The 12,895-nt window shown below is 47.8% G+C and overlaps 1 protein-coding gene across 1 annotated transcript in view; it reads left to right on the forward strand.

Annotated features, from left to right (window-relative positions):
- Nucleotides 1-5,483: 5,483 nt before the first annotated feature.
- The window catches only part of WNT2B (Wnt family member 2B), a 48,799-nt gene continuing 41,387 nt past the window's right edge, over nucleotides 5,484-12,895 (forward strand). The window contains exon 1 of the mRNA XM_035123782.2: nucleotides 5,484-6,179. Coding sequence (XP_034979673.2) covers nucleotides 6,031-6,179 — 149 coding nt within the window. The 5' untranslated portion in view covers nucleotides 5,484-6,030. The remainder of the gene's footprint in view (nucleotides 6,180-12,895) is intronic.

Raw genomic sequence — 12,895 nt, forward strand, 5'->3', positions numbered from 1 at the left:
TTACCACAATAGGCCATGAACTCCTCACACACACACACACACAAAAGAAAGCCCAACCCTGAATGTCAACAACACAATGGATCTGGTCAAGTTTCTGGCTTTCCTGCTTGATCAGATTACATAGGACTCTTCCAAGGTTGAAGAGCAACATATCAAGGGGTAAGACTCACTATTGCAAAAGTCCCAGGAAAAAAGACATAGCCTTAAATAATCACAGGAACTCCATGGATAGTGCTTGGAAGGCTTTCTTACTGTGGATTTAATAGCAACTTTAGCAGGTTGTGGGTGGGTGTCATATTAAAGCACACTTAGCAGGCTGATAGAGAAAAGATCCTAGTTTCAAATGACTCTGAATGCCCTGTAGGACAGAACAAGCAGTGTGGGGAGTTTTGACTCTCTCTCTTGTTAAAGTGTCTTCTCCTTAAGGGCAGAAAATGACTTACACTTTGGCTTTGGTCTCCTGAGATGAGCAGTCACCTCTTCTGAGCGTGAGTTCCACCATGAGGGAGTAAGAGAGGGCACTTTGTATGTTACAAGAAGCAGATCTAATGAGCAAAATGCACATCACTTTCAAATGTATTCAATGAAGCACTATTTTCAAAGTCCCCCCTTTTTTAGTGGAGGAGAGAAGATGCTTAACCATTTCCCAGGCAGCTGCTCTTCTGCTCAAAATCACACACACACCCCAATGGCATCTTCCCTCTTGGGAGTTCCAGATGTGCTACCTTTGCATGCACACAAGTTAGGAGAGAGCAGCTGCCTTATATTGAATCGCACCATTGGTCCATCTAGTTCAGTATTGTAGCCATTGAGTGACAGCGGTTCTGAGGGGTTTCAGATAGCCCTACCTGGAGATGCCAGGGATTGAAGCTTGGACCTCTTGCTTGTAATGTACATGCTGCACCACCAGAAATGAAAGAGCTAACTTAATGACCCCCAGATGTTGCACCAGGCAGCAAGGTCAGTGGTCTAGGATGATGGGAGCTGGACATAAATTGAGACTGTAAGTCTTGTCTTCTTGTCATATTGACACTACAGACTTTACCAATGGGCTCCATGAAGTTGTTTTGTGAGGATGCTGAGATTTGTCTGTTAATGACTGCCACCATCCCTAGCCTCCACAGAACCAAGCAAGGTTGGTTGGGTGTTGTTGTCATATATAATAGGGGAATACCCACTTTGTGGAAGTTGGCTGGGGTTACTAAGGGCTGGAAATGCTCTCCTCAAATGCTCAATGGGACTCAATTGTTATATTGCCTCACATGATCCAGGAAAAAGGCCTGGGAGTCAGATGTGAAGACCTTGAGTCCAGCTCTTTCTCCTTCTCTTTTCTGTAGCATATGGGCTTTAAATCAAAGATGGCTAACCTTTTGGGGGGAGGGGTTAACAGGTGTACTCACCCTTCAGGGCCTGGATTCCAGCAGTGGGTGTGCCCACTCTGCACATCTGTGCCCATCCACAATGCACACCTGCAGACACACTGAATCCATGCAGATCATCTGAGGAGAAGATTATTGCCCCTCTCCCTTGTCATCCAATGAAAGATCCAGTGACCAAGCAGGTGGCAATTTGCATTCTTATCAAGGTATTGGACTGGGCTTTCCACTCAGCCCTATAATTGTGTCTATTTTTGTTTTGTTTTGTTTTTCCCTTTTCCTTTCGTCACTACCACCACAATCTTGGGAGGGGTGTTGCCCCCAAAAGCTGGGATTGGGCCTGATCTGGCCCCTAGGTTGGGGAGGGGGTCTCTGCACACTGGTGGCCCAATTCCGTGTTCAATAGTGTAATAGCATAAAGACATCTGGGGGATCACTGTGCGTTGCTGTAGGTTAAGGCTTCAAAACAAATGCCCAGGCTCTAGTCTATAAATATCAGTCTTTCTCCCACTATCCTCTCCACCCTGGGATTGTTTTATAAATAAGTTGTAACACAATCATTCAGTTGGGTCTCAGACAAAAGAGCAGAGTCCCACAGGCTTTTGCTTTCTAGCACTGTAAATTAGAGAAGCCTAATTGGATTATAAAGCAGCGTCAGTTTCTGGTCTCAGTTTCTCTTGGGCCAAACAAAGTCGTTATTTCATCTGTTACAATTGGACTAGGAAGGAGGCTGGAGATTTGGCAAAGGGAGAAAGCAGAGATGCCAGCACTCCTGCTGATATCAGGGCTTGCAACCCTGTGAAATTAATTAGACACAAAGCAGAATGTTCCTCATAGGCACCTGCTAGTATCCAAAACACACACAGAAAAGATTGCAGAAGTTTAGCAAAGGTTTTTTGATGGCCCATGAAGGGGGAAGGGGAGCACTACCCTGAGGTGGGCTTTGGACCTTGACAGTCGCTTGTGCAACTGTTTTTGCAGTGGGTGACAATGGCATGGCATTCTGAACCCAGCCCAGGGCATTCCACAACTGACAAAGCTTTGAAGTGCCATTAGCCAAAACCCAAACACAGCCATCCTTTGAAATTTGCACTTCTCTGAATTTTGCAGCACAGTTCTCCAGCCAGCAGCAGATATGTACAAAAATGCACATGAATATGCATCTAGTAGTGAAAATAACATTAAACTTGCATTTGATATGGGAAAATTGCTTTGTTAAAATGTGTATATTAACCTATGATCATTACCCTGTGAAATTTGGCTCCATGAAAACTATGTCCATTTGGTTTTATATCTGGAATTGTAATTGTAATGTTTAAGTCACCCAGAGAGAACCTACAGGAGTGCCTATTTTTTTAATTAAATAATAATAATTAAATGCTACAGACAGATATAAAATCACACCTTTGCTCTAATCCAGCAAGCCTTTTCTTAGGTTATTCTGCTTGGATTCTTCTATTTTTTTTTTTCTTATATGCATCAGTGAAAGACACCATGTGTCTACGGAGACAATATGAGATTTGGACATGAAAATCTCTTGATAAAGATTTGCATCACAGGGTGGCTTGCATCACATATAGCATTTCCCCTAAGCAGCATTATGTAGTAAAAGCAAACCATGCCGAGAAGTACACAGTGATGGGAAAACATAGGGCAAATGGATTGTTCTCCCTCTCCCCTCCCCCTGGACTCCTGCTAAATCTCTCCTGGGGTTTCCTCCAGCCCAGCCCAGCCCACCCCTGAGCAGATTTGGATATGTCGCAGGGCATGGAGGAGGGGAGGGGGGAGTCTCATTGCACTAGCGCTAACCCTTGTGCAAGTGCAAATATTTTGTCAGATACTGCCCCATGTTTTTCAATAAAGTTGTTTCAGAATATGGCTTCTGCATAAGAACATAAGAGCCTGCTGGATCAGGCCAAAAGCCCATCTATTCCAGCATCCTCTTCTCACCGTAGCCAACCAGATGCCTACTGGAAAACTGATGGAGATCACCCTAGGAATCACACAGCAGGACCACTCAGTATGAAGCATCTTTGGATGGACAAAGGTAGGGACAAAAAGAAAATGGAGACCATGTTACAAATTTATGGGAAGCCACATGAGCAGATAGGAGGCAATTTATTCTGTAATGCTATGCATTACTTTAATTAATTTGAACACTTTACATTTATATACTTTTTAAATGTATATAGTGTACAATGATGCTACAAAAAATAAGCTAAAATTAACAATATAATTTGGGGGGGGGGGTTGTTACTTAAAATGCTGGCTGAAATTATAAAAAAGATCTTCACCAGGCACCTGAAGGGGGGGGGGCAATTTGATCTAAGCCGGGAAGCAGTTCCACAGGATAGGGCCCACAGTACTGAGGAAGCAGCTTTCAGAGGATGCTAGGATGCATCTGAGCCATGGGAATCTGTAGGAGCAACTTTCCTGAAGACCTCAGTGATCAGGTAGGGATAGAAGGGATTAGGGAGTCCTTAAGGTATCCTGGACCCAAGTTGTTATGTGCCTTGAACCCTGTAGAATACAGGCAGCCAGTGCAAGCTTGTCAGTCCTGAAGTTGTGTACTGGTGGTAGTCTGTCCCCACCAACAGTCTAGCCCTGGCATTTTGCACAAGATAGAGTATCGGGACCAGATCCACAGGTAGCCCCAAATAAAGCACATTGCATAATCCAATACTGAAGTTACCAATGCATGAATCACCATGGCCAGGTTTCCCTGTCCAAGAATGGCAGAAGTTGGCATATCGACCACAGCTGGTTGAAGGCAATCTGAGTCATTGAGACTACCTCAACCTCCAGGGACAAAGATGGATCCAGCAGCACTCCAAAACTATGAACCTGCTGTTTCAGAGGGAGTTTATCCACATCTAGAATAGGCTACTGGCCAATCTCTCAGACACAGGAACTACCCATACACATTGCCCCTGTCCTCCCAGGGTTCAAACTCAGTTTACTGGCCTTCATCCAGTCAACAACTGCACCCAGATGATGTTGATGCAGATCATGCACAGACTCTCCTGACTCAGATGGTCTGAAGAAATAGAACTGTGTGTCATCAGAGTTCCAATGACACTTTGGCCCCAAACTAAGGATTGCTCCCGAAGGCTTCATAGAGAACTTGGTACAAGACTGTGCCTTGTGATGCACCATAGTGCAGAGACCACAAGGCTGAAATGCAATCTCTGAGTGGTCTTGCAGATAGGAGGAGAACCACTGAAAAACATCACCCCTCAATACTAATTTCATGGATGATATCAAATTGAGAGCTGCTGAGAGATGGAGATGGAGAAGCAGAAACAGAGCCACACTCCTTCTGTCTTGTTCTTGATAGGCTGAAACAGATCCAGATAATTGGTATTCTCCAGGAACTCCTTTAAGTGCTCCTCCACCACCCTTTTCACCATGAATGTATGGCAGTGGTGAGACCTGAAGAGCTCAGTGGTATAACTTTGCAGGCTCAATCCCCCATGTCTCCAGATACAGTTAAGACAGTGCCTGTCTGAAACCCTGAACAGTTGCTGCCAGTCGGTGTAGATCTTACTGAGACAGATGGAAGAAAGATCTGACACAGTATGCTATGTTTATGTCCCTGAACCCTTGGGGTTAACACCCTCTGTATTAAACAAGCCCTCTGCTTATGTGGCAGGGATGTGGGTAGGGGAGAAAGGAGTTAGGTACTGGAAGATGTTAAGATTTCTGGCTACACCCGTTTGCTTGGCCTGGGGGGGGGGGACGACGATTATGGGCCAGACGTCCAGGGTGCCCCTCAGCAGCAGCAGTCTAACTAAGCAAAGCAAAAGGATAAAGGCGGGGCCCCTTTCAATCCCTGGTCTAAAATTATCCAGCTACACCGCTGCAAAGCCCCACGTCTAATATCCAAAGCTCCAGCCTCCCGGCCTTTTTTCTCCCTCGGGGACTTGGATCAGGAGCGCAGGCTGAATGGGCAGCGACAGGAGAGGCGCTAGGACCTCCGGGGGAGGGGAGGTGGATGCTTGCCTGCGCCTGCCTATTGCCCAGTTAGGGAGAGTTCAGCAGCGCCGTCTCTGATCTCTTCTGGCTCTGGCTCTCAGCAGCAGGTGGTGCCTGGGAGGGAAAAGGTGAGCGAGCTTTCAGCGAGCGAGGGAGAGAGAAGGGAAAGGCGGGGGTGGGGTGGGGGACAGAAAGTGAGAGGAAGAGAGGAAGAGGCGTCCCAACTGCGTGGCTGTGCCTGCTCTGGCCCCAGCCTTGCCTTCGTGCCGGGGCGTTTTTGCCCAATGAGAGTCCACCGGAGGTGTCCGTCTTCCCCGCCTGCCCCCGAGCCCAGCCCTCCGGCGTGTCCTCCTCATCCCCCTTCCCAACAGATGCCCGTCCATGGGGCTGCTTGCGAAAGGCTTCTTCCAGCCCCGACCACGACCAGCAGCGCATCTTGCCAGGGAATCGGCCGGACAGCGGACAGCAGCCTGCGGGTGCAGGGCGTTTGACGGCGCCGCCTTCCCGAGCCGTGCCCACAGCAGCAGCAGCAGCAGCCGCCGCCGAGGTCTAGGTCTGTGCTGCGCTGGGCGGATCGATCAGGCTCCGCTCGTCGTCAGCCTCGCTTTCTCCTTCGCGCCCGGTGGTAGAGACCCAGGGACTTGTCCTTCTCGCGACTACCTTCCCTCGGCGGGGAATTATGCTGGGCTCCAGCCGCTGGGCTCGGATTGCTTGCGCGCCCGGGGACACTCGACCGGCTGCCGAGGTCCCCCGTGCGCCCTCGCGCCTCTGCTTGCCCTTGCTCCTGATGCTACTGACTCTCACGCCGCGGGCGGACTCCTCTTGGTGGTAAGTCGGCCCGACGCCGGGGGCTCGCACGCGCTCTCCTTCGGGGTTAGACGGCGGCTGCCGGCGAGGAAACTCCCCGACGTCTAACAACGAGGCACCGCGAAGCAGCGGTGGCTGCTCAAGGTTCCGATTAGCTTGGCGGTGCGCTGCTTGAGGCTGGAACTCTCAAAGCGTGCCACGGTGACGCAGTGCTCCTGAGCATGTGCAAAGCGCACGGTGCAGCGGCAGCAAGCGCCAGGACCTGTAGGAGTTGGGGAAGGGAGAGTCAGAGGGGCTTGTTCAAACTACTTACCAGTGATGTCGTTGGGTCATTTTAAACTCTGGGCTTAACATGTATTGCTTATAGTATTTATATTCCGCTTTTCAGGCGGACCTCACAAAGAGGTTTATCTATTATTACCCAGACGGTACTAATGCGTAGCATTTCAGTTAATTCAATATGAGGTTTAGTCAGCCCCAGTCCTGCTGCTTTTGAGGTCTGCTAGGTGGGTCCCTGAACTTTTATCCCGAAGTTCCCGATGGCCTGGCCCCTGTCCTTTCGACATACAAGCAGGCCACAAACTCCGTTGGTGATGACTCCTCGCTCCGGAGAAGCCCGCGGTGCCGAGAGGGGCAGAGTTTGGAGAGGGCGATATCGGGGTCCAGTTTCTCTCTCGAAGGGTTTCGGCTTATCCTTGGCTCCTTCTTAGCTTGGACAAGCAGAGAGGGTAGCGCTGGGTTTTTTTTTCATAAAACAACCAGGCGGGCTTGGAAGAGAAGTTGGGGTTTATTTATTGGGAGTGGGGGCGGTTGCGCTGCTCGGGAAGCCGGAGTGCCGGGGCGTCAGTGGACAGAACCGAGAAGGGAGGAGGACAGGACGGCGCTGTCAGATGGGAATCTTGCTCATTGATGGGGCGATTTGATAAGGACGGGGAAATGCCTACTTATTGAGTAATTTTATAGAGTTCTTTGTTTTCTTAATCGTTTGATTGTAAGCCACTCTGGAAGGACATTTCCTTTCGAAAGGCGGCAGATAAGTTTTAGGATTCAATTTTTTTCTCCTCCTCCTCCATAGGATAAGTGGCTGCAGAGCAGGTGCTCTAAACCCCTTGCACACCGACAAATGCCCTGCTCTAAACACGCTTTCGAGAGCATGATCCAGCCAAAGCTAAGCCCACGTGCAGCCCCATCCTTACTCCGGAGTAAGGCCCACTGGGGGAGCCTTCCAGGCCGTTTTTTTCAACTGACGGATTCTGCACGTCTTCCCCTTTGGAAAAACGGGCTTCGATTTCGATGGGCTTTGGACGTATCCTGCTCCTAGTCTCAAAAGCGACGCCATCCATTAAATCAGAGACCACGTCGTAAAACTGGGAGCCTTTCTACAGTCTGGCTGCCAGATCGTGAGTCTTAAAAAAAAAAAATCCTTCCAGTAGCACCTTAGAGACCAACTAAGTTTGTCATTGGTATGAGCTTTCGTGTGCATGCACACTTCTTCAGATACTGGAAGGAATTTTTTTAATTTTGTTTCGACTACGGCAGACCAACACGGCTATCTTACCTGTAACTAGATCGTGAGTCTGTCGTTCTAGCTTGGATCTACCTGCCTGCTCCAGAAGCTAAGGCAGATGTCTGAGGTCTTGAGAACTGCCTTTTCAGAGAGAGGGGGGTGGGGGGGACGTGCCGGAAAAGAGGGGTAGAGACGGAGGTCCCTTTCCAGCGCGTACCTGGCGATGCAGGGGATCGAAAGCGGAACCTTCCGCACGCAAGAGCCTTGACACTGAGCTATATGGCCTGCAAGTGACAGCCTTATGATGGACTGCTCTTCTATTGGTTCCTTCTCTCGATCGTCTCCTCCTCTTTTTACCTACCTGCCTGTGGACTCAGTCGAGAGTCTCGTGGCACCATAAAGGCTCACACCTTTTATTCCGGCGTAAGCTTTCAGGTGCTAGAAAGTCCGCTTCATCAGATGTAAAATGGAATTCTCCATTGCAAGTATAATAATTATACCTGGTGGAGTAGGAAGTGGGAAATGAGATGCAAGAAAGCGCAGAGAGTAACTTTGCTACAGCGAAATAGAATGTGTGCGCAAGAAGCGCGCGGGGTGTGTGTGGTCATTTCCCCCAAAGAATTTTGGGGACTGTGGTTTGCTAAGGGTGCTGGAAATTTCAACACTGCGAAGGGTTTGGATTACAGCCTTATCGATTCACCATCTCGTCCTCTTTTCCATCCCCATTTCTGGGATGTCAGCTATCTACTCTAGTCACCCCATCTATCGATCTGTAAGATGTCCCTACCGGTAGATATTTCCTCTCCGTCAGGCATGGGGAGCCATTGCCCTTTATTTCCTCACTGCCTGAGTTGTGTGTGTGTGTGTGTTAATTCACCCTCCTATTCATCCTTTTAGCTACCTTGAACTCTTTTACTTCCCCGATGTAGTCCGCCACTGCTGTCATTTCGACTTGCCCACTCACTCGCCCAGATTTAAAGCTCGCCCCCGGCTGGGGTTGGGGGGAGCGCTTTATTGGGCCCCGGCCACCATTGTCTTCGACGGGGAGGAGTGGGAGCGAATCCTCCAGGCGGAAGGGCACATTCCCGTCGGGCCGGGCCGGTGATGGGCTACGCGGCCCCTTTCCAAGCTGCGGGTCTGACTCCCACGACGTAAGCCAAGCCTACAGCCTGTTATTGTTAGAGACGCTGCGGCCGGCGTAAACATGACTTGAGCCTTGTTGATGACAGAGCCGCTTTAATTTAAAACTGTTTTTATTGTTCATACTTGGGAGTTAAACAAGAGCTCCTTCTTAAACGGGAACAGCTGTCAGTCTGCTCCCAGGTGCGAAGGCTGCAGAGAGTGGGTTGTTTCTGCAGTTGCGGAGACGCGGGGTCAGTTCACAAGGACCGAATCGTCGCTTGAGGACCACAGCATCAAGGGATGACTTCCGCGCATCTGATTCATAATTTTCACATTCGTATCTCGTCCTTCTTCCACGGACCTGGGGAGCCCCCATTGTTCTCAACACAGATACATCCAACCCTCTTAATTGTCTTCCACAAGATCACCCACTGAGTTCCGTAATTGAGTCGGGATTTGAACCTAGGTCTCTCCAGAACAACACTCTAAATCCACGGGATTAAAATTATTCAATTTGCTGGGGGTTGAGCGGGTTTACACGTGCATGCTCATCACTTGAGGACTGCAGCATCAAGTGATGACTTGCGTGTTCAAAACAGACCAGGACGCCCAACCAACCACTGCCCCTCATCCCCTCTCAAACGCCAGACTTTCTCCGTGGAACTAGATATGCACCTTCCACTGCCAGAGATCAAGGTCCGGTTCACACGTGTGTGTTCAGATGAGTGTCGCTTGAGTGTCTAGTGACAGGCACAACTTGCCAAACACACTGCTTTTCCAGGCGTCTGGTTCACACATTCACCCGCAACTCCAAAGTACAGTACCGTCAGTGATGCTCGGTCCTTTCACTTTAAGCGGTAAAGGAAAGATGGCTCTATATTTCCCAGCGATAGCGACATGCCAAATAAATACCCTATTCAGGGGGTGGGAGAGAGAGAGAGAGACATTTACGATGGTTAGATGATGGGAGCCAAATAAAGACATCTGTTTGCTTCCTTGGAATCATCTGCGTTTAGCACATACTTAGCAAGGAAAACAAAATGTTGAATAAATAGGAGTGCAGATTTGAAGGCAGAACGAATATAAACACCTAACTGCAGCATATATCCGAGGTTTTATTCAGCTGAAGTCATCTGGTTAGGGGTTTAACAAGGCAGCCCTATTCTCAGAAGTAAATCCCACTGTGTCCAATGGGGTTTTCTCCCAGGTAAGCGTGCAGAGGTTGCAACCTTGCTGGAATTGAGCTAAATGGTATTTGTTTATTCTCGAGAAAGCATCCATAGGACCGGGTTGCATTAGGGTGTTTCTTAATTTCATATTTATAGGCAATATTTTTTGTTTATTTCTTCCATGATCTAAAGGCATTTTGATTTTAGAAATCCGACTCCGGATTGTATCTGTTTCCATGCGCCGTTTTTGGATTCTGAAACCCAAACGGTGTTTTAAGCTAGTGCTGCTAAATTTAGGAGGAAAATCCGTAGCGTCACTCACAGGAGGGGATTTGGGTGAGAGGACACTGGAATGCAGGATGGGGCACGAGACGATTCCAAAATTCATCCTAAAGTGTGAAGGCCATCTATTTAACACAAAGAAGAAAATCGCAGCTGCAGCGCCCCAGATACTCTCTTATTCTTATTCTGACCATTTAAAAGACGGTTCGGAATGCACCATATTAGCCGATTCCCAAGACCCTCAGTGTTGAGACTGAGGCTGTAAATTTACCGAGGAGTAAGTCCCATGGAACCCAGTGGGACTTGCTTCCGAGTAAGCATAACTAGGTTTGTGTTGCTATTCGTATTAAAATACATTTTAGCCTTAATGTGCAACCCAAAGCGCTAGCTTCTAACTTTGCAATGCCTGTTCTGATGCGATCCTCTCCGTTTTTGCGTGGTGTGAAACCCAACTGGGAGCATGGTCACCCACAAGTCCTAATGGCTCAGCTGATCTAGTAAGTCTAGCCCCTTGGAGCTGGGTGCTATTCCACACCCACCCCTCGAAATAGCAGCCGCAGAGATTTCCCGCCCCTGGAGTCTTTGTGGCTTTGGTGGTTTCCCCACGAGGCTATAGGTTCTCCACCCCAGTCCCCAGAACTAAAAGCACCTTGCCAATCTGAAGGTAATGCTCTTAGATGCTCTTGTCTTCAGAGGGAGCTATCACTGAAACATCTGCTATAACTGGGGGGGCTGCAATGCTACCCCTGCAGGCTAGAGGAGACTTCCTTCTAAATAGGCAATTGTAGGAAATTAGGAAGCTGCCTTCAACTATTGGTCAGTCAGACCACTGGTCCTTCTAGCTCAGCAGCTCTCCAGGATTTCTGGCAAGGGCTTCTCCTAACCCCATCAAGGAGATGTCAGGAAGCAGATGTTCTACTATTGAGTTATGGCCATTCTCCACAACATAGGATTGCACTGTAAACATCAGTGTCCAGCTTACTTTCCCACCAATGGGTAAAGCCTCTTGAATGTATGGCGACTTGGAGTAAGGACTTCTCTGCAGTTGCATTCCAGTTACTAAACTGCCCCCCCCAGAGCAGGCATCCCCAAACTTCGGCCCTCCAGATGTTTTGGACTACAATTCCCATCTTCCCCAACCACTGTCCTGTTAGCTAGGGATCATGGGAGTTGTAGGCCAAAACATCTGGAGGGCCACAGTTTGGAAATGCCTGCCCTAGAGCATGGGTAGGCAAACTAAGGCCCGGGGGCCAGATCCGGCCCAATCGCCTTCTAAATCCGGCCAGCGGATGGTCCGGGAATCAGCGTGTTTTTACATGAGTAGAATGTGTCCTTTTATTTAAAATGCATCTCTGGGTTATTTGTGGGGCACAGGAATTTGTTCCCAAAATATAGTCCAGCCCCCCACAAGGTCTGAGGGACAGTGCTGAAAAAGTTTGCTGACCCCTGATCTAAAGGCATAGTTGATGGCAACACTGATGGGATTTCATACAGAGTAAAGTTCTCTTAAAAGCTTATGTTACTTGCTTGGTTGGCTATGTTTGGATCACTTTTAACATTTAGTCTAGCATTTTAGAATTTAGCATTTATGTATTGTTGAATTGATTAGCATTATGCTCAACATCATAATTGTATTTTATAATTGGTACTGATATTGTTTGACTCTTATATGCAAACTGCTTTGTGGTCACCTGTGAAGGAAAGTGGTTTACAAATCTCTACATATTTTTTATTGTGTGTATTATTGCATTTATATCCCACCATTCCTCCAAAGAGCTCAATGGTTCTCTCCTCCTCCTCCTCCTCCTCCTCCTCCTCCTCCTCCTCCTCCTCCTCCTCCTCCATTATCTCCACAACAATCCTGTGAAGTAGGTTGGGCTGAGAGTTGGTGACTGGCCCCAAGCCACCCAGTTAGCTTCATGGCCAAGTGGGGATTGAATCCTGGTCTCCCAGGTCTTAGTCTGACACTCTAACCACCACACCACACTGGCTAACAAACCAGTTCCTATATTTCTATATCTCCCATCCACAAAATAGATACAACTGCTTGGATACAGGTCATCAGCAGGAAACCTCATTACTTATTGCCTCATTCCACACACACACACACCAACCCATCCAAAGATACTGAGTCAAGGCTTATCAGGTCTTCAAGAATGAAAAGCTTCAAATCTCTCAGCTCAGGTGGATATCTGTATGACTTGCCTACATAGGAAAGAACAGAGGGCAGCGGAGCCGGCAGTGGTTGGGGGGGGGAGGGGAGCCCTCTATTCTTAGCTCTTTTAGGAATTCAAACTATAGTTCATTCAAATCTGGATACTGAGCACCTATTGTGTTTTCATAACTTTTATTTATCAATTAGCTGGTTCATTTTTACCCCAGATGGCTACCTGAATTGTGTTATATATATATATATATATATATATATATATATATATATATATATATATATAATGCCATGAATACATACATGGTGCTTTTACAAAGAACAAATATAACATATTCCTGCCCCAAGGATCTTACAATCTAAAACATGACTCATTTCTGATTTTGATTCAAAGTAAACTTTTTATTAAAGTTACCCCAGGCAGGTTCTTTATTCTTTTTTCTTAGTGAATTCTTAGAGACAGCATTTTAGCTGATGTACTTGAGAAAAC

This window comes from Zootoca vivipara, chromosome 7 (genome assembly GCF_963506605.1).
Source record: "Zootoca vivipara chromosome 7, rZooViv1.1, whole genome shotgun sequence".
In the NCBI taxonomy this organism is placed as follows: domain Eukaryota; kingdom Metazoa; phylum Chordata; class Lepidosauria; order Squamata; family Lacertidae; genus Zootoca; species Zootoca vivipara.